At 43.3% G+C, this 21,770-nt stretch overlaps 1 protein-coding gene and 1 pseudogene across 3 annotated transcripts; one reads left to right on the top strand and one right to left on the bottom strand.

Moving 5' to 3' along the window:
* Positions 1–1,719: 1,719 nt before the first annotated feature.
* On the bottom strand, positions 1,720–21,704 carry LOC139538244 (ADP-ribosylation factor-like protein 13B; annotated as a pseudogene).
* On the top strand, positions 5,149–19,303 carry LOC139538806 (syntaxin-19-like). Of its 3 annotated transcripts, XR_011667813.1 has the most exons (6): positions 5,149–5,412; positions 16,858–17,124; positions 17,312–17,548; positions 17,759–17,971; positions 18,206–18,743; positions 18,961–19,303. XR_011667813.1 is itself a non-coding variant. In XM_071341257.1 (5 exons), exons 2-5 carry the CDS (start codon positions 16,894–16,896, stop codon positions 18,428–18,430), a joined length of 906 nt encoding a protein of 301 aa, XP_071197358.1. In that variant the 5' UTR covers positions 5,149–5,412; positions 16,858–16,893; the 3' UTR covers positions 18,431–19,303. The 3 variants fall into 3 exon arrangements, 2 of the variants coding, with proteins under 2 accessions (XP_071197358.1, XP_071197359.1); XM_071341257.1 differs by having other exon boundaries at positions 18,206–19,303; XM_071341258.1 differs by lacking the exon at positions 5,149–5,412 and having other exon boundaries at positions 12,111–17,124; positions 18,206–19,303.
* Positions 21,705–21,770: the final 66 nt, after the last annotated feature.

The following is a 21,770-nucleotide window of genomic DNA, read 5'->3' as shown; positions in this document are numbered from 1 at the left end:
TAAATGTAGAACTCGCTGATGTAGTCTATTCGCAATGGAGTCCAATGGTACTTCATGGTAGTTACAGCCACAAGCTACTGTATGTCTATGACTTTCAGGTGAACTAAATAAAGAATAACCTCCATCTGTCACTAGTGGACAATGTGCTCCAGGTTTACTGGACACTAAGTGCTTGGGTGAACAGTACTGAAGGATAGGCAACTTCAGTTCTACTTCTGGTTTTACTATAGCTTCTAACAATCTACCAAACATAACATTAACATGGCAGAGAGTCTTTATTGCCAGTTTGGACCTTTAGACCGGAGGGAGACTGAGATGACTGGGTCCATCATAGAAGTACTACATAGGCCTGACTTTCTGGCATACTGTTCTACAGATCACTAACTCTTCTGGAGAAACGGAGATACAGATCACTCACTTCTTTGGAGAAACAGAGATACAGATCACTCACTTCTCTGGAGAAACAGAGATACAGATCACTCACTTCTCTGGAGAAACAGAGATACAGATCACTCACTTCTCTGGAGAAACAGAGATACAGATCACTCACTTCTCTGGAGAAACAGAGATACAGATCACTCACTTCTCTGGAGAAACAGAGATACAGATCACTCACTTCTCTGGAGAAACAGAGATACAGATCACTCACTTCTCTGGAGAAACAGAGATACAGATCACTCACTTCTCTGGAGAAACAGAGATACAGATCACTCACTTCTCTGGAGAAACAGAGATACAGATCACTCACTTCTCTGGAGAAACAGAGATACAGATCACTCACTTCTCTGGAGAAATAGAGATACAGATCACTCACTTCACTGGAGAAATAGAGATACAGATCACTCATTTCTCTAGAGAAAAAGATACATGGTACATGTTCACTAGGGATTAACCACTTTGTCACGGATTCCTCCGTTACTGCTGCTCATTCTGTGCACCAGTTCCGTAAGTCTACGTCACCGGCCTTTAGGTGTCACTGTCTCATTACGCACACCTGATTCTAATTTCCCTGATTAGTAATTTTTGTATACGTGTTTGTTTAGGGCTTCGTCCCCGTGCCTTTCATGGCATGTTGTACTTTTGGGTGGAGTATTAAAACACCTTATTATGTATTCCTGCGCCTGTCTCCAATCATTTAAACAACGTGACACGTTCAGTACATCATGATTAACTGTTGTTCTGTTTGATAAAGATCTGCAGTTGATGGCATTTCCTAAAGATGTTTATCACTTTTATTTTCGGCCAGCTGATTGAACTTAGCTCACTTCCTCATCCATGCAAGGGGGTATTCTGTTGACAGCGGGACGACTCTGGGCCTCCTCTTCAGCAAATTCTCTTGATCTATTTTCCTTTCTCATTTTTTCCTCATTTCATTTCCTCTCCTCCTCTTCCAGCCTCCTTCCTCTGCTCCCTCAGTCTCTCCTCCTCTCCCAGCCTCTCCTTCATCTGCTCCCTCAGTCTCTCCTCCTCTCCCAGCCTCTCCTTCCTCTGCTCCCTCAGTCTCTCCTCCTCTCCCAGCCTCTCCTTCCTCTGCTCCCTCAGTCTCTCCTCCTCTCCCAGCCTCTCCTTCCTCTGCTCCCTCAGTCTCTCCTCCTCTCCCAGCCTCTCCTTCCTCTGCTCCCTCAGTCTCTCCTCCTCTCCCAGCCTCTCCTTCCTCTGCTCCCTCAGTCTCTCCTCCTCTCCCAGCCTCTCCTTCCTCTGCTCCCTCAGTCTCTCCTCCTCTCCCAGCCTCTCCTTCCTCTCCTTCCTCTCCTTCCTCTGCTCCCTCAGTCTCTCCTCCTATGTACACACATACATGCAAAAACATTGATTACAACAGACTGACAGGGAACACACCATAAGTCTGAGTTACAGTAAATACCAGATCAAGGGTCAAATCTCCCCAGACTGGTAGATAGACTCTAGAACGGATTGATGAGAGTATTCCCAGGGTTACAATGTTTGTTTGAATAAGAGTTTGGAGAGTTGGTAGAATCTTGGGGGAGGTGACGCGTCTTTGGCCTTTAGGCCTTTGGTCCTGGGTTCAGGAGAGGCAGTGAATTATGTCCTGGCTGTTAGGCAGTGTGGGACCTTGTCCAAAAACAATTCCTATCCACAGGCCCTATGCACTTGTTGAGATCCATTTGATAGGGGTATTCAAAACCCTATCAAAGGGCGAAAGGGACCAAGTAACTACCATGCTGTTTTTCAGAACAGGGCCAGAGAGTGATTCTGTTTTCTACAGCGCCCACATGAAAAAAACACTATAGTATACAATGGTATAAATACTACTAGTAGTATTCACTGTAGTGTTTTTGCTGACTTTACTGTAGTATTCACTAAAGTCCGCAAAAACCACTACAGTGGACACTGTAGTATTTACTGTATTGTTTACTGCAGTATACTGTAGTATTTACAGTTAACTGCAGTACAAATAAGTTAGTAAAAGAAAACAACAGTAATATACTATTGTAATTAATGTAGTGTTTTTCCGAACTGTACTACACTGTAGTATTTACTGTAGTGTTTTTGTAGACATTACTGTAGTATTTGCTATAGTATTTTTGTTTTATTATCTTTGACATAGAAGTGGAGGCTTTCTCCTTCAGGAAACCTACTGGAGAAATACTAAAATAACAGTAGGTAGGTAGGTAGGTAGGTAGGTAGGTAGGTAGGTAGGTAGAACCGGGGTCTGGACAGATGGTTAAAAGCTTCTGCTCTTTTCTATAACCTGTAAGTAACAGAATATATGGTGTATACTTGGCATGTAGGTTTCTCACGTATGGGTTGCACAAACTGCGATATGGCGGAGGGAAATGGGCAGGGTACATGCAAATGAAATACTGTAGTATTTATTTACTATAGTGAAAAAGTGTATTTGCGGACAGTGCTTTGTTTTGCAGGTAATAGTATGGTATTTACTATAGTATATTACAGTATACTACAACATTCTATAGTAAGTACTACACATGATCGAGTGATACTACAGTGTGTGGTATAGTATTCTACAGTATACTATTGAATTCTACAGTAAGTATAGTAGTATTCTATAGTAAACTGTACTATGTTTTTTATGTGGTTGGCTACAGTAGTACCTACCCTCTTTCATTGGCTCATTTCACTGGGCCAGCTCTCTGTCCTCAGTATCAACCTCTCTGATTGTTTGTAAGTTCATCATCTTTGCCCTGCCCCTGGCCTCTCTTCTCTCCCTCCCATCTCCTCCTCCCCTCCACGCTGTATCTCTTCAGAAGTAAACACAACATATTTTCTTCTGGATACATTCGACTCCCACACATGGCTAAAGAGACCACATTCTCTACAAGACAACAATCTTAAAGAGACAACATTTCCAAGGCCCTAAAAACAGATACTATTGATGTGACCCATGACTCAGTCTGTTCTTTATTGTTGACGTTCTCCACGGTAAGTAGTATCAAATCAGACATTCTGAGGGCCATTTAATTATAACAGGCATACTGAGAGCACTACTCACGCAGCAGCGTATCTCACTGGGAGGCAGTAATCACCATGGTGCATAGAGAAATGCACATACATTTCATTTGAAAGCATTATACAGTCAAGCTTTTTTTTCTCGTCAACTCATCCTCTCATCTTATCCACCTCACCTTTCCCGTTCTAGTATGTCCCCTTCACCTCTCTTTGTCTTTTCTCACCTGTCCTCTTTCTCCAAGCGTGCTATCTCTTCTCTTTTTCTCTTGTCCTCCTCTCTGGCCCTCTTATGTGCTGTATCCATCTGCACATGCTCATGAATAACCTTATAATCATGGGAGATGTAGTCCAGTAGCCATTCTACTCCCTCGCTGATGGACTTATCCAGGGTCTTCCCTGAGCCAAGCACAGCTAAACACAACTTCTACAAGAACAACATAAGGGCATGTTTCTGTTACAGAAATTCTGAGCTGGCCTTCAGCCTTCAACAATATATGCTATGGCATGAGACACTTACAATGAGGCAGCGACATTGGTGTCTGTAGACCAGTTTCTCCAGAGAGAGACGGTGTATCAGCTACAGCTCTCCCAGAGCCCCAGAAAGGTCCTGCTTATTGGCAAGCCTATGAGTCAGAGTGTGAGAAAGAGTGTGAGAAAGAGAGTGAGAGAGAGCGTGAGAGAGAGCGAGAGAGTGAGAGAGAGCGAGAGAGTGAGAGAGAGCGAGAGAGTGAGAGAGAGCGAGAGAGAGCGAGAGAGAGAGAGAGAGAGAGAGAGAGAGAGAGAGAGAGAGAGAGAGAGAGAGAGAGAGAGAGAGAGAGAGAGAGAGAGAGAGAGAGAGAGAGAGAGAGAGAGAGAGAGAGAGAGAGAGAGATGGGTCAGGTAACGCAAATCAGGTCTCGGTTGTGGGCCGTTATCCACTCTCTCTCTTAGTGCTGACACAGATGAATATGGCACACCTGACAACACCGATGTCACAATATTATTTTGTTGTCATAACATCTACACATTAGGGAATGAGTCATTCAGCCAGTTAAAGTAGATGATACCCTTGTTTAGTATTAGCTGGTAATTATAATTCTGCTTTATTTTGTCTTACTGTTGGTTGACATTCCATCCTCCACCCTGTGCTGGTTATGAATCACATACACATATGGCTTTCATCCAACAAAAACATTCAGTGTTGGTCAGTGTTTTATTTTTGGTAACCATCTTTTTGATGACAACTGGTCAACACTCTAGAAACAGCCATTCTGAGGGTGTAGAGTAGGACCATGCCCATTCCCTCCTAAAACGTTCCTGGATTTTCGGGACTTGTCAAAAACAATTTGCCAGCTATGCTCAGTAAAGCCGCTGGAGTCTGAGAAACACAATAGGGCCAGACCAGGGGCTTAGCTGGCAGGCTGCACCATTACACATAGAAATGTAATGTATAGAGCTAAAACAACTTATTCTATACCTCTCAGAGTCATTGCTGTTCTACACATTACAGCTCTATTTGTTCTGTGATGAGGCTCCCTGTTGTTTGAGCAGCTCCTGGGGTAGAGTAGGAGTTGTCCCTATGTGTTCTCCCTTCTCCCACTGACTTAATATCCTTCCCTTTCTTCAGATAGGCTAATCAGTTTCTCTCCCATTGGCCACAGAGAGTTCTACTTGAGAGAAAGGGTGTGGCCAGACTGGCTGAACCAGATTTTCTGGGAAGTGAAGTTATTCCTCTGTTATAGCAGTTTTCTGGCTAACTGTTAACATAGAGGAAAACTAACAGAACAGGCACACCTGTGTCCTACAGCTAACAGGTCTTTGAAGTGGAGGGCTAAGAAGATGCCATGAGGATTATGTTCAGGAGGATGGGATATACATGTTGTTAACGTTATGGATACTTTATGGAGAAATCCACTCTCCATCGCTTGGCTCAAGTGGCAGTTACATTCCTGGTCAAGTATAAAGGGTAGTTTCTAAGCCTCAAGGACTACTAACTACAACAAGGTAAATAGAACAACTCACGCCTTCCTGCTTCTGGGAAGGCTTTCCACTAGATGTCAGAGCATTGCTGCAGGGACTTGCTTCCATTCAGCCACAAGAGCATTATTGAGGTTGGGCACTGATGTTAGGTGATTAGGCCTGCTTCGCAGTCGGCATTTCAATTCATCCCAAAGGTGTTCGATGGGGTTGAGGTCAGGCTCTTTGCAGGTCAGTCAAGTTCTTCCACAACGACCTCGCTTTGTGCATGGGGGCCTTGTCATGCTGAAACAGGAAAGGGTCTTCCCCAAACTGTTGCCACAAAGTTGGAAGCATAGGATCATCTACAATGGAATTGTATGCTGTAGCGTTAAGATTTCCCTTCACTTAAACTAAGGGGCCTAGCCCAAACCAGGAAAAAAAACTCCAGACCCTTATTCCTCCTCCACCAAACTTTACAGCCGGCACTATGCATTGGGGTAGGTAGCGTTCTCCTGGCATCCGCCAAACCCAGATTCGTCCAATGGTGAAGCGTGATTCATCACTTCAGAGTCCAATGGCGGCGAGGTTTACAGCAATCCAGCCGACGCTTGGCATTACACATTGTGATCTTAGGCTTGTGTGTGGCTGCTCAGCCATGGAAACCCATTTCATGAAGCTCTCAATGAACAGTTATTGTGCTGAAGTTGCTCCCATAACTCGGTAGTGAGTGTTGCAACCGAGGAGAGATGATTTTTACACGCTCTCTGCGGCCCCGTTCCGTGAACTTGTGTGGCCTACCACTTTGCGGCTGAGCCGTTGTTGATCCTAGATGTTTCCAATTCACAATAACAGCACTTACAGTTGACCGGGGCAGCTCTAGCAGGGGAGAAATTTTATGAACTGACTTTGTTGGAAATGTGGCATCCTATGACGGTGCCAAGTTGAAAGTCACTGAGCTCTTCAGTATGGGCCATTCTACTGCCAATGTTTGTCTATGGAGATTGCATGGCTGTGTGCTAGATTTTATACACCTTGTCAGCAACGCTGTGTCTGAAATAGCTGAATTCAAATTTGAAGGGGTGTCCACACTGTATTTTCTTAAGTGTACCGTGGGTATCACCTCCCTTGGATTTTTTCACATTTTGTTGCATTACAAAGTGGGATTGAAATGAATTTAACTGTGTGTAAAAAAAAAAAGTATTAATAAAAAATAATATACCTTGATTAAATAAGTTTTGACTCCACTGAGTCGAAATAAACGCTTTTGGCAGCAATTACAGCTTGTGTTGGATGAGCCCAAAACATAAGGCTTTGCGTTTAGGCCAAATAGTTTATTCCTTTGCCATGTTTTTTTTACAGTATTACTTTAGTGCCTTGTTGCATTCAGGATGCATGTTTTAGAATATTTTGATTCTGTATATATGAAATCTTCTTTCACTCTGTCATTTAGGTCGTTATTTTGGAGTTACTACAATGTTGTTGATCCATCCCTTTTTCTCCCTTCACAGCCATTGAACTCTGTAGCTGTTTTAAAATTACCAATGGCCTCATGGTGACATCCCTGAACAGTTTCCTTCCTGTCCTGCAGCGACTGTATCTTTGTTTTGTCTAGTCAGTTTAATATATCATCCACAGCATAATAATTAATTTGACCATGCTTAAAAATAGATATTCAATGTCTGATTTGTTATTGTTACCCATCTACCAATCACTGCCTTTCTTTATGAGGCTTTTGAAAAGCTCCCTGGTCTTTGTAGTGAATCTGTGCTTGAAATTCAGTACTTGACTAAGGGACCTTACAGATGTTGTAACGGCAGATTTCCTCCTCTTCGTCTGAAGAGGAGGTGTAGCAGGGATCGGACCAAAGCGCAGCGTCGTTAGTGTTCATCATGACTTTAATTAAGAAAATAAACGTGAACACTACAAAATACAAAAACAACAAATGTGAAAAACCGAAACAGTCCTATCTGGTGCATAGACACAGAGACAGAAGACAACCACCCACAAACCCCAACACAAAACAGGCTACCTAAATATGGTTCCCAATCAGAGACAACGCAAAACCCCTGTCTCTGATTGAGAACCATATCAGGCCAAACAAGAAACCCACATAGAAACAGACAACATAGAATGCCAACTCAGCTCACGTCCTGACCATCACTAAAACAACAAAAACACAAAGGAACAATGGTCAGAACGTGACAGACGGGCGGCTCAGATGGCGCTGGGCAGACGGGCGGCTCAGACGGCACTGGGCAGACGGGCAGCTCAGACGGCGCTGGGCAGACGGGCAGCGCAGGCGGCGCTGGGCAGACGGCAGACTCTGACCTGCTGAGGCGCACAGTAGGCCTGGTGCGTGGTGCCGGAACTGGTGGTACCGGGCTAAGGACACGCACCTCAAGGCTAGTGCGGGGAGCAGCAACAGGGCGTACAGGGCTCTGGAGATGCACAGGAGGCTAGTTGCGTGGTGCCGGAACTGGTGGTACCGGGCTGGAGACACGCACCACAGGGCGAGTGCGTGGAGGAGGAACAGGGCTCTGGAGACACACAGGAAGCCTGGTGCGTGGTGTTGGCACTGGTGATACTGGACTGGTGCGAGGAGGTGGCACCGGATATACCAGACCGTGAAGGTGTACTGGAGCTCTTGAGCACTGAGCCTGCCCAACCTTACCTGGCTGAATACTCCCCTTAGCCCGGCCAGTGCGGCGAGGTGGAATGACCTGCACTGGGCTGTGCTGGCGAACGGGGGACACCATGCGTAAGGCTGGTGCCATATACACCGACCCAAGGAGACGCACTGGAGACCAGATGCGTTGAGCCGGCTTCATGGCACCTGGCTCGATGCCCACTCTAGCCCGGCCGATACGAGGAGCTGGGATGTACCGCACCGGGCTATGCACACGTACAGGAGACACCGTGTGCTCTTCCGCATAACACGGTGTCTGCCCATACTCTCGCTCTCTGATTGAGAACCATATCAGGCCAAACAAGAAACCCACATAGAAACAGACAACATAGAATGCCCACTCAGCTCACGTCCTGACCAACACTGAAACAACGAAAACACAAAAGAACAATGGTCAGAACGTGACAGATGTTGTATGTATGGGAGACAGAAGAAGGGCTAGTCATTCAAAAATCATGTCAACCCTTATTATTTCACACAGAGTGAATACATGTAATTTATTCTATGATTTGTAAGACAATAAACACTCGTGAACTAATTTAGGCTTGCCTAAACAAATGGGGTGAATCATTTTGCAACAACAATATTTGAGTTATTCATTTTTATTAATTTGCTAACATTTGTAGAATTTTCTTTTCACTTTGACATTATGCAGTATTTTGTGTAGATCAATGACAAAAACTCACAACTAAATCCATTTCAATCCCACTTTGTCACGCAACAAAATCCAAATGGGGTGAATAATTATGATACCCACTATATACTAAATTCAAGATTCTCAAGAACACAAAACGATGGGATTCAACGTTAATTCATTTGTAATGAGCTCAGTTGTTTTGACAAAAGAGGACATTTCTTCTTCCAATTCACCTCAACAGAGCAGCTGCATTATGCTGACAAATGAATGTCAACAGTTAGTTCCCTCATAAACTCTGTGACAGTTGAACAGATGGAAATTTGGAAAGCAGTCAGAGAACTTATCAAACCATAACAACATTCAGACAGAGTTTATGCAGGCCCTGGTTTTCAGGCTAAATCTCACATTGCTCTAGAATCGGTTGAGTAATGTCTGAATCATAGAGTTACAATGACCAGAACGGACAAGGCCTTTGCTTGGGCTATGGGAGGGAAAGTCAATGGCCGACCATTAAAAGTTGACTTGAATGGAAATGTATGATCTAGTAGTTGTAATTCTACAGTTTTAATTAGTGTAACATCCTGCCTAAAGAAGGTCCGAGGAGGTCTGTTGTGTTAGAATATGCTTTAGCACTGCTGCACTCTAAGCACAGAGAACAATGACCACTCTTACATTCATAAGCCCTGTCTATGAGGAGATTGTAATGGCTACACCACACAAACACATACACACAGCTTTATTTTTCACACACACACAAACACAAGCAAAATGTTTTTTCATGGGCTTTCCTTTTTGTAATCCATCCAGTAATTGGATAGTCTGTGATTCCAATACTACATTTCATTCAAAACACACATTCTGTTCACTCCACCCTTCCTAACGGTTCTGGCCCAGCTAGCACCTTTGGTTCCTTCAAAGTTGTGGGAATGTACGTTTTTGGTTTCCCATTGGTTGGGAATGAAGCCATACGTTTCCTGACCGGTAAAACAGATTTTTTTTTTTACATTCTGAGAACGGAAGTGAAAATGTCGCCTGTTCAGTGAATGATCATTTTTAGAATGTTTTACTACGGTTCTTTGAAAGTTTTCCTGGTAGGTTTTAATAACATAAAATCTATGTTGTTTGGGGATTTTTTAATAACTTTCTTAAAAACTTTCACTGAATGGTTCAATAAGACTTTTAATAACATTACCAGCTTAGTTTAACTGTTTTGAACTCAAAACACAGATAGGACACATGCAAATGCATGTTCTTAAGCATTAATCAAGCGAAGACATGTCTTTTGTATTGTAACCCAGAGTCGGTGAAATTTGAACATATAATCTTCCGTTCTACATGGAATTAGTCCACCGTGCCACCAGGCTGGAGCAAGCATGCCATGTTATTTATGCATACAAAACTGTTCATTTTTGTCTTTTCAAACAGACCCCATTTCAAAGGAATCAAGCCCTCATTAAGATCAACACACTTAACAAGATGGGGGATAGAGAGAGTTTTGTTGATGCTGAGAACGGAATGTATACTGAACAAAAATATAACCGCAACACGCAACATTTTCATTGATTTTACTGAGACACAGTTCATATGAGGAAATCAGTCGATTGAAATAAATTCATTAGGCCCAAATCTATGTATTTCACATGACTGGGAATACAGATATGCATATGTTGGTCACAGATAACTTAAAAAAGAATAGGCCTCACAATGGGCCTTAGGATATCGTCACAGTGTTTTTGTGCATTCCAATTGCCATCAATAAAATGCTATTGTGTTCGTTGTCCGTAGCTTATGCCTAGCCATACCATAACCCCACCACCATTATGGAGCACTCTGTTCACAGTGTTGACATCAGCAAACCGCTCGCCCACACAATGCTATATACAGTGGGGAGAACAAGTATTTGATACACTGCCGATTTTGCAGGTTTTCCTACTTACAAAGCATGTAGAGGTCTGTCATTTTTATCATAGGTACACTTCAACTGTGAGAGACGGAATCTAAAACAAAAATCCAGAAAATCACATTGTATGATTTTTAAGTAATTAATTTGCATTTTATTGCATGACATAAGTATTTGATACATCAGAAAAGCAGAACTTAATATTTGGTACAGAAACCTTAGTTTGTAATTACAGAGATCATACGTTTCCTGTAGTTCTTGACCAGGTTTGCACACACTGCAGCAGGGATTTTGGCCCACTCCTCCATACAGACCTTCTCCAGATCCTTCAGGTTTCGGGGCTGTCGCTGGGCAATACGGACTTTCGGCTCCCTCCAAAGATTTTCTATTGGGTTCAGGTCTGGAGACTGGCTAGGCCACTCCAGGACCTTGAGATGCTTCTTACGGAGCCACTCCTTAGTTGCCCTGGCTGTGTGTTTCGGGTCGTTGTCATGCTGGAAGACCCAGCCACGACCCATCTTCAATGCTCTTACTGAGGGAAGGAGGTTGTTGGTCAAGATCTCGCGATACATGGCCCCGTCCATCCTCCCCTCAATACGGTGCAGTCGTCCTGTCCCCTTTGCAGAAAAGCATCCCCAAAGAATGATGTTTCCACCTCCATGCTTCACGGTTGGGATGGTGTTCTTGGGGTTGTACTCATCCTTCTATTCCTCCAAACACGGCGAGTGGAGTTTAGAGCAAAAAGCTCTATTTTTGTCTCATCAGACCACATGACCTTCTCCCATTCCTCCTCTGGATCATCCAGATGGTCATTGGCAAACTTCAGACGGGCCTGGACATGCGCTGGCTTGAGCAGGGGGACCTTGCGTGCGCTGCAGGATTTTAATCCATGACGGCGTAGTGTGTTACTAATGGTTTTCTTTGAGACTGTGGTCCCAGCTCTCTTCAGGTCATTGACCAGGTCCTGCCGTGTAGTTCTGGGCTGATCCCTCACATTCCTCATGATCATTGATGCCCCACGAGGTGAGATCTTGCATGGAGCCCCAGACCGAGGGTGATTGACCGTCATCTTGAACTTCTTCCATTTTCTAATAATTGCGCCAACAGTTGTTGCCTTCTCTCCAAGCTGCTTGCCTATTGTCCTGTAGCCCATCCCAGCCTTGTGCAGGTCTACAATTTTATCCCTGATGTCCTTACACAGCTCTCTGGTCTTGGCCATTGTGGAGAGGTTGGAGTCTGTTTGATTGAGTGTGTGGACAGGTGTCTTTTATACAGGTAACGAGTTCAAACAGGTGCAGTTAATACAGGTAATGAGTGGAGAACAGGAGGGCTTCTTAAAGAAAAACTAACAGGTCTGTGAGAGCCGGAATTCTTACTGGTTGGTAGGTGATCAAATACTTATGTCATGCAATAAAATGCAAATTAATTACTTAAAAATCATACAATGTGATTTTCTGGATTTTTGTTTTAGATTCCTTCTCTCACAGTTGAAGTGTACCTATGATAAAAATTACAGACCTCTACATGCTTTGTAAGTAGGAAACCCTGCAAAATCGTCAGTGTATCAAATACTTGTTCTCCCCACTGTACGTGGTCTGCGGTTGTGAGGCCGGTTGGACGTACTGCCAAATTCTCTAAAACGACCTTGGAGGCAGCTCTGGTGGACATTTCTGCAGTCAGCATTCCAATTGCACGCTCCCTCAAAACTTGAGACATCTGTGGCATTGTGTTGTGTGACAAAACTGCACATTTTAGAGTGGCCTTTATTTGTCTCCAGCACAAGGTGCACCTGTGTAATGATCATGCTGTTTAATAAGATTCTTGATATGCCACACCTGTCAGGTGGATGGATTATTAAATCTAACCATGTTTTAACTGTTAAGAAACGTTCCGTTATTCCTTGTGTAGTCTTAACATTCTGTATACTCCCCTTGTCCTGAGGGTCAATGACCCGCCTTCATTAAACCCCAAAAATAAAGCAGCTTAATTTAATTTTAAACCCCAAATCTATTTTGCACGAAGAAACAACCTGTCATTCATCACAAACTTTGTGAATATCTGGGTTTTCCCTCTTTACAATGCAGAAAGACTGCATTTAATCAGTGGACACCAATCGTTTTTATTACAACACACCTGTTATAATTGTGTTCTTTATTAAAGTAGAGGTTTATTATTATTATTATTATTGCTTAAGGTACTGCATAGATGTAAACATACATTTTTTAGAAAGAGATAGCTCTTGTATAGCTTAAGAAAGTAGCAGAAATGTGCTGAATTTAGTTTTGAATGCTTTCTTTGAATGGAAACAATAACAGTCAAAGAATTTTGGCAACATAGTGATATATTCTTATATACTGTACAATGAGGAATTCAACTACAAAATACTAGTCTTCTCCCATTTTTTTAACCATTGACCCCACCCACAAGGTGTATAAACAACAACAATAATTAAAAATAAAATAAGATAATAGATACAAAACAAAAATGTGAGGAACATAAATCAATCAACTCTAATTAGGACAGTATGCAAGTGTGTGTGCATGGACTTTGCAGATGTATTTCTCACATGTGCAGCACATAGTATTTGTTTTCCAGTCCTTCTTTGGGGGGAAGTCCTTCTTTCCAGCTGCAGCCTCAGGTTGATCAGGACAAGATTCAACCCCCTGAACAGCTTTCACAGGCGCTGCAGAGGTTGCTGTGCGGGGGAGGCATTCCCTTTTTGAATGTGTGGGGTTGCAAGTGTCTTTCCCAGCTGCTCCAGGAACACCCTCCTCTTTTTCCGCTGATCAGGTATCCAGGTAGGGTTGATCTTGTTCGATATCACGAAGGCATTGTATGAGGACACTTCAATGATGTTATGGAAGATGACCAGGGCCAGCGGGCAGTCATCCTCCTGCAGTTGTAAGGTCCAATCACCTTGTCCAGGTTGTCCACGCCTTGTATGTTGTGGTTGTAGTCCAGGATGATGGCTGGCTTCCTGTTCTCATGATCACTGATCTCAGACGTTTTGTGCAGTGTGCTCAGGAGGACCACATTCTTGTTCCTCTTTGGGAGGTAAGAAACTACAGTGGTTGTGGTGGTGAAGGCAAACTTTGATGAGAAGGCCTGTCTCCCCCTTGTTGCGAGGAGTGCAGGGGGGAGCTCAGACTTGTTCTTTCTAACTGTGCCAACCATGGTGATCATCCTCTTCAAGAGCTGCTGGCTGAGTTCAATCAGTAGCACACATAATCTCAATTTCTTATTGTGTGTGTGTGTCTTTGTGGTTTTTGTGTTGTGTAAATTATTTTATAACTGTCGAGTCAAAGACCCTAAGACAATCTTTGTACCCTGGTGGTGTACAGCTTTCAAGGAAATATGAACAAAGGCGATGTTTCACTTTTTCTAATGTTGGGGTCACTCTAGGAAAAGTAATCAAATTTCAAGTAGAAAAAATATAATTTTCTCTGCTGTTAAACATAGTGGCGGATCAATTTTGACCCTAAAGACAACACAAAAGTTAAAATAACAAAGAAAAAAATAAATAAATCAAGTTTCTTAAATGTGCTGTGAATGTTCCTAAGTCAAGCAACTATCCTGCACCAATGCCAGAAAGTTGTGTGAAGGCTGTATGCTAAATAACATAGGACAACCACGCTCTCACCAAGCTCTAAGAAACGTAGTTCCCAGAACCTTATGTGCTAGCTGGGGGTCCTCCAAACTATCCAGAACCTTATGTGCTAGCTGGGTGTCCTCCAAACTATCCAGAACCTTATGTGCTAGCTGGGGGTCCTCCAAACTATCCAGAACCTTATGTGCTAGCTGGGGGTCCTCCAAACTATCCAGAACCTTATGTGCTAGCTGGGGGTCCTCCAAACTATCCAGAACCTTATGTGCTAGCTGGGGGTCCTCCAAACTATCCAGAACCTTATGTGCTAGCTAGGGGTCCTCCAAACTATCCAGAACCTTATGTGCTAGCTGGGGGTCCTCCAAACTATCCAGAACCTTATATGCTAGCTGGGGGTCCTCCAAACTATCCAGAACCTTATGTGCTAGCTGGGGGTCCTCCAAACTATCCAGAACCTTATGTGCTAGCTAGGGGTCCTCCAAACTATCCAGAACCTTATGTGCTAGCTGGGGGTCCTCCAAACTATCCAGAACCTTATGTGCTAGCTGGGGGTCCTCCAAACTATCCAGAACCTTATGTGCTAGCTGGGGGTCCTCCAAACTATCCAGAACCTTATGTGCTAGCTGGGGGTCCTCCAAACTATCCAGAACCTGCATTAGAAAATAGGAAATGCGGTATATATACGCTTCAGAATAAAGTTATGAAACCTACAAACTGTTATAATAATCATAATTTTCTGCTGTCTAGCTGTGTGTGTGTGTGTGCGTGTGCGTGTGTGTGTGCGTGTTAATAGGTCACTTCTCTGAGCGCTCTCATTATATCGTTATGTCAGGGAGATGTACTAGTGAAGGGAAATGGCTTGAGGCAAAAACATAAACAAGAGAACTTCTCATGGGAAGCAAAGCTGAAGTAGATTCACTGGTGCTGCAGATAAACGTTGTGCCCATCCATCTCTCCCTGCCATCCTAAGCCACAAACACTACTTGTAGCTTAGTGGACCAAAGAGTTTAAGGAATTTCTCAGGTATGTTAATTTTGTCTATGCATTAACTATAGAAGAGCTTCTCAGCTAGTACATAACATTCTGAGAACCATATGATTCTTAGAGCTTGGTGAGAGTGTGGTTATCCTATGTTATTTTGATTACAACCTTCACACAACTTTCTGGGAAGGGTGCAGGATAGTTGGCTTGGGAACATTCTCAGCACTCTTAAGGAATTATGACAAAATACTTTATTTATTGGTATTTCATTACATTAACAGAAAGTTTCATAAAAATTCAAACATGGTTACATTTAATTTCAATGTTGGTAATATTTTAGGAATGCTCTCAAACTGGTTTGACATTGGGAATGCTCTCAAACTGGTTTGACATTGGGAATGTTCTCAAATAGTTCAGAGAACATTAAGAAACAATGTTCTTCTATGGGATTTTCAGTACTTCAGCATAACCTTTCCTACAGGGTTCCTCTTGGTTCTATCAACTTGTTCCAAGAACATTTAAGAAACATTCCATCAAAACCACAATAAAACTTTAGTAACTTTCAGATGACATTCTAAGAATGTTATTTAAAAACATATAGGCCAATTTTCCATTCTCAGCATCAACAAAACTCTCTCTATCCTCGATCTTGTTAAGTACGTTCAGGGGAGTTGGGCGCGCCCACTAGTTGGCCACACCTGATCTTAATGAGTGTTTGTTTCCTTTGAAATGGGGTCTGTTTGAATAGACTAAAATGAACATGCTTCACATGCTTTTTATGCTTAAAAAAACATGGTATGCTAGCTCCATCTTGGTGGCATAGTAGACTTATTCCATGGATAAAAACAGAAGGTTAAAGGTTTGAATCTCACTGATGCTGTGTCTTGTCACAAAAAAACAAAAACAAATGTTCGCGTGATAAATGGCTAAGGAAATACATTTCCACGTGTCCTATCTGTGCTTCAAAAAAGTTAACCCCAAATAAGCTAACAGTGTTTTTGAAAGTTTCAAGGAAGTTATTAAAACATGTCTAAATAACCTCAGGGCATTAATAAAACCTGAGACGTTCTCAGAACCTCCCTGCAACCTACAAATAAGCATTCCCAGTGGATGCAACATTTTCACTTCTTTTCTCATAATGTTTAAAAAACGTTCAATTTTACTGTTCAGGAAACTTATGGATTTGTTCCCACAACCAATGTGAAACCAGAAACATACGTTCCCACTTCCAATGTGAAACCAGAAACATACGTTCCCACTTCCAATGTGAAACCAAAAACATACGTTCCCACTTCCAAGAAACCAAATGTGCTAGCAGGGTTGTGATGCTAAAAACAAACAAAGTGAAGATAGACGCGATTCCAGTTCAAAGTGGATACACCAATGTACATATTTACCTCATACGATCTTGAGTTCCTCATTGTAATGATGATTCATTGGGATGAACAAGAAAGGAAAGGTCACCTGGTAAAAAGTGTTGACTGAAACGGCTTTGTTCAAAACAGTGTTTTGGTCTTCTCTTTAGGCATACCAACAATATTTGGAAAAACTATAAACAGTGCATTCGGAAAGTATTCAGACCCCTTGACTTTTTCCACATTTTGCTACGTTATAGCCTTATTCTAAAATTGAGAAGGCTCTGTTCTGTGGTGATAACTTTACCAAAAGGCCTCAACTGACAGGTACTGCTGTCCTCCTGAGGGAACTCCACTCTGACCATGAGGGACCGTCTGGAGGAGCTGCGTCAGAGGGCCCAGGAGTTCCGGGAGGCAAGAAACAAGGCAGATGAGACCTCATTCCCTGAGGAAGACGCTGACCCAGATGACCCAGCATGGGTTAGTGTCGCCACTCCACAGCAGGCTGTGGTGTTTGAGGAGGAACCAGTCCTGGACAACTTCCTGTCCGAGGCTCAGCATATCCGCGGTGACATCACTGAGCTCGAAACCGAGGTGAGTGATCTTACATATTCCTCCTAAGAGTGGTATACACCATTCGATCCTCAAAGCCTGCACCTTAGTTGGACTGCAACTTAATGTCCATGATAATACTGTGGTGAATTCCGGAGGTGGAAGGATGCTCTATAAATCCCTGTTGTTCATTTATATTTTGACTGAATCCTCTTCTCCTTCTCCCCAGGTGAAGAAGTTTAGCCAGCATCAAAGGAGCCTGGTGGCAACCATGCGTCGTTTCAGTGTGATGAAAAAGGAGAGCAGTGTGACGAGGGACATCAAGCTGCAGGCAGAGCGCATCCACAGACAGCTGGACGCCCTCTTCAAGAAGGCACAGAGTTTAGAAGGCCTGCAGGGACTAGCTACAGCCACTACACGCATCCAACGCTCCCAACACGCAGCGCTACACAGACAATTCCAGCAGGTCACTCTCCAAAAGTTATTAGAACCTTTTATTTCAATGGTGTTTTTCTGATGTGTACAATGACACATACACGTTAGCGTAAAAATATTGGTTAGCTTTAGTTTACACATGGTAGCCTTCTTGAATATCCGCTAGCACTAGCTAAGCTAACAGTGAACAGAAATGTCTGCTTCTAGTCTAAAGTATTTTTTCCTCTTTTATCACTCCTAGGTGATGCGTTTGTACAACGACTCCATTCTCAGTAAACAGGAGCGGTGTAAACACTTCATCATCCGTCAGCTGGAGGTGTCTGGTCGCGACGTCACCGAGGAGGAAGTGGACGAAATGGTTGCTGCGGGGAAGTGGGAGGTGTTTAACCAGAACCTCCTCAACAATGAACGCATCACACGCTCTAAGCTGTCTGAGATCGAGCAGAGACACAAGGTAAGCGTGATGACATTAACATAGAAAAGTTTTGATGTGTAAGAGAATGCGAGACTATGTTATCTAAGCAAAGAGAAGACTTTGAAATCCCTCAGTAAGGGAGATCTAAAGTGGGCCTCGTATGTCTGTGACAGACAAACACTAATATTGGCTCTAATTTAGACCAATTTCACTGTCCATTCAGACAACTCCTTGACTAACGTTCAGTCCTAATCTTTTCTGTAACTACTATAGGAGCTGATGAATCTGGAGAGCAACATGAAAGAGCTGAGAGATCTGTTCATGGATGTCTTTATGTTGGTGGAGGAGCAGGGAGACTACATAGACCACATCCAGACCAGCGTAGAGAAGACACAGGACTATGTCACTGTCAGTAACGAGAAGTTTAAAATGGCTGCCAGGTACAGGAAAAAGAACCCTTTGAGGAGGCTCTGCTGCTGTTGCTGCCCCTGGTGGTGATGCACATAGAGGAGAGACTGGAGACTGGAGATGCCCCTGGAGGTTTTTCAGATGGGGAGAGGAAGAATTCTGGAGAGTCTACAGGTGGCATTTCACTTATAAGAATCTTCAGAGGAGACCGCGTGAATCAGGCCTTCGTGGTCGAATTGCTGCAAAGAAACCACTACTAAAGGAAACCAATAAGAATAAGAGAATTGCTTGGGCAAAGAAACACGAGCAATGGACATTAGACCAGTGGAAATCTGTCCATTGGTCTGATGAGTCCAAATTTGAGATTTTTGTTTCCAACCACCATGTCTTTGTGAGACTCAGAGTAAGTGAACAGATGATCTCCGCATGTGTGGTTTGTGGTTCCCACCATGAAGCTTGGAGGGGGAGGTGTGATGGTGTTTGGGTGTTTTGCTGGTGACACTGTCAGTGATTTATGTAGAATTCAAGGCACACTTAACCAGCATGACTACCATAGCATTCTGCAGCGATACGCCATCCCATCTGGTTTGCGCTTAGTGGGACTATCATTTGTTTTTCAGGTGACCTGGCCTCCACAATCACCTGACCTCCACCCAATTGAGATGGTTTGGGATGAGTTGGAAAAGCACCAAACAAGTGCTCAGCATATGTGGAAACTCCTTCAAAACGGTTGGAAAAGCATTCCAGGTGAAGCTGGTTGAGAGAATGCCAAGAGTGTACAAAGCTGTCATCAAGGCAAAGGGTGGCTACTTTGAAGAATCGAAAATATAAATATTTGTCTAACACCTTTTTGGTTACTACATGACTCCATATGTCATATTTCATGGTTTTGATGTCTTCACTATTATTCTACAATTTAAAAAAATAGTCAAAATAAAGACCTGTGAGTTTCACTTCAAATCAGGCAGGCTCAATGGACAATCTGTTATATTTCAAAATCTCATTGTGGATTACGTTATTTCACTGTGGTTATATGTTTGCTAACTTTTTATTTTGTTAAGGCCATTTAACATTTCAGAAGATGGCTTTCAGACAAAGACATCAAGATTAAAACTCTCTGACTGTGAACAAACATCCTGTGTTAGGTGAAACTATGACACATTTCAATGTGTCACTGTGCTTTGTCATAGCAGCAGCAGTGTGGGAGTGTTCTTCATTATATACCAATATGTCTCACAGTGAACACAGGGGAAATTCCCGGTCACAAGTATATGGCCAAGTATGGGGGACACGTTTGTGTGTGTGTGTTTGTCAAGTCCTCAAGAATAGTAAAACAACTCAAATTCAGAGAAGTGGAGATATTTTGACAGTCCTCACTTGTAAAAAAGCTATTTTAGGCTTAGGGGTTAGGGTTAGAATTAGGGTTTGGCATAAAATTAGGGTTAGAGGTTAGGTTTAAGTTTAGGGTTAAGCGTTAGGTTTAGGGTTAGGGATTAAGGTTAGGGTTAAGGTTAAGGTTAGGGTGAGGGTTAGGGTTAGGGTAAATGGGATTTTGAATGGGAATCAATTGTTGATCCCCAAAATTCCTCACAAGTATAGTGTGTGTGTGTGTGTGTGTGTGTGTGTGTGTGTGTGTGTGTGTGTGTGTGTGTGTGTGTGTGTGTGTGTGTGTGTGTGTGTGTGTGTGTGTGTGTGTGTGTGTGTGTGTGTGTGTGTGTGTGTGTGTGTGTGTGTGTGTGTGTGTGTGTGTGTGTGTGCGCGTGTGTGTGTGTGTGTGTGTGTTCGTGCGCACGCACGCGTCAACAGTGGATCCAGGTGTCTGATGTCAGAGTCTACACAGAGTCCAGGGTGTTCATGGACCTGACTGGTAACACAGGTTTAAGTGATATCATAGAACAGGATGTGTCTAGATACACACTGCAGGGCACAGGGAGGATATCAACACACACTGCAGGGCACAGGGAGGATATCAACACATGTAGAAAGGTAGGTCAGCTCTAACACAGCTGAACAGGACACACAGTGGAAGGTATTCCAACCCCTTGACTTTTTCCACATTTTATTACGTTACAGCCTTATTCTAAAATTAATTATATTGTTTTTCTTCCTCATCAATCTACACACAATACACCATAATGACAAAGTGAAAACAGGTTTTTAGATTTTTTTGCAAATGTATTAGAAATAAAAAAAATTACAAAAAATCTGACCATTTTACTCAGTACTTTGTTGAAGCTCCTTTGGCAGCGATTACAGCCTCGAGTCTTCTTGGGTATGACGGTATAAGTTTGGCACACTTGTATTTGGGGAGTTTCTCCCATTCTTCCCTGCCGATTTTCTCAAGCTCTGTCAGGTTGGATTGGGAGCGTCGCTGCACAGCTATTTGCAGGTCATCAAACCATATAATCTTGTTTCTCAATCTTGTTTCTCTCTTTTCTGGTCTGAGAGTCCTTTAGGTGCCTTTTGGCAAACTCCAAGCTGGCTGTCGTGTGCTTTTTACTGAGGAATAGCTTCCGTCTGGCCACTCTACCAAATAGGCCTGATTGGAAGAGTGCTGCAGAGATGGTTGTACTTCTAGAAGGTTCTCCCATCTCAACAGAGGAACTCTGGAGCTCTGTCAGAGTGACCATCGGGTTCTTGGTCACTTCCGTGACCAAGGCCCTTCTCTCCCGATTGCTCAGTTTGGTCAGGCGGCCAGCTCTAGGAAGAATCTTGATGGTTCCAAACTTCTTCCATTTAAGAATGATGGAGGCCACTGTGTTCTTGGGGACCTTCAATGCTGCAAAACATTTTTGGTACCCTTCCCCAGATCTGTGCCTCGACACAATCCTGTCTCGGAGTCCTAAGGACAATTCCTTCGACCTTATGGCTTGGTTTTTTCTCTGACATGCACTGTCAACTGTAGAATCTTATATAGACAGGTATGTGCCTTTCCAAATCATGTCCAATCAATTGAATTTACCACAGGTGGACTCCAATCAAGTTGTAGAAACATCTCAAGGACATCTCACCCTTCTCTGGTCTACGTATGCCTACTTAGCCACTTTCCACCACCATCCCCTATTCACCATTAGGAGTACATTAAACTGTTTCGGAGTAACAACCCTGCCACCAAGTGGTTACAGGAAGAAGTACAACAGGAAGCACAACATTTTGTTCACATCTGAAAGTTCTGTATCAAATAGTACAGAAAAATCAAGTTTATCCCTGGTTGAGTTACTCACAGTAGGACAGGCTTGCCAGCGATGTGGGGGTGCTGTAGGACGTCAGTGATGGCGACCCTGGTGTCTTGGAGGCGTTTGACGTCGCTGGAATCGACCACGAACACCAGACCATGGGACTGGGTGTAGTAGCTCCCCAACATAGCCTTGCCCAGCCACCCTGTCCCCCCAACCAAGTCATGAAAGGTCACCTTACACCCCCCCCCCCC

The sequence above is a fragment of the Salvelinus alpinus genome, chromosome 14, assembly GCF_045679555.1.
Source record: "Salvelinus alpinus chromosome 14, SLU_Salpinus.1, whole genome shotgun sequence".
Taxonomy (NCBI): domain Eukaryota; kingdom Metazoa; phylum Chordata; class Actinopteri; order Salmoniformes; family Salmonidae; genus Salvelinus; species Salvelinus alpinus.
This window is presented reverse-complemented; position numbering and strand designations above follow the sequence as displayed.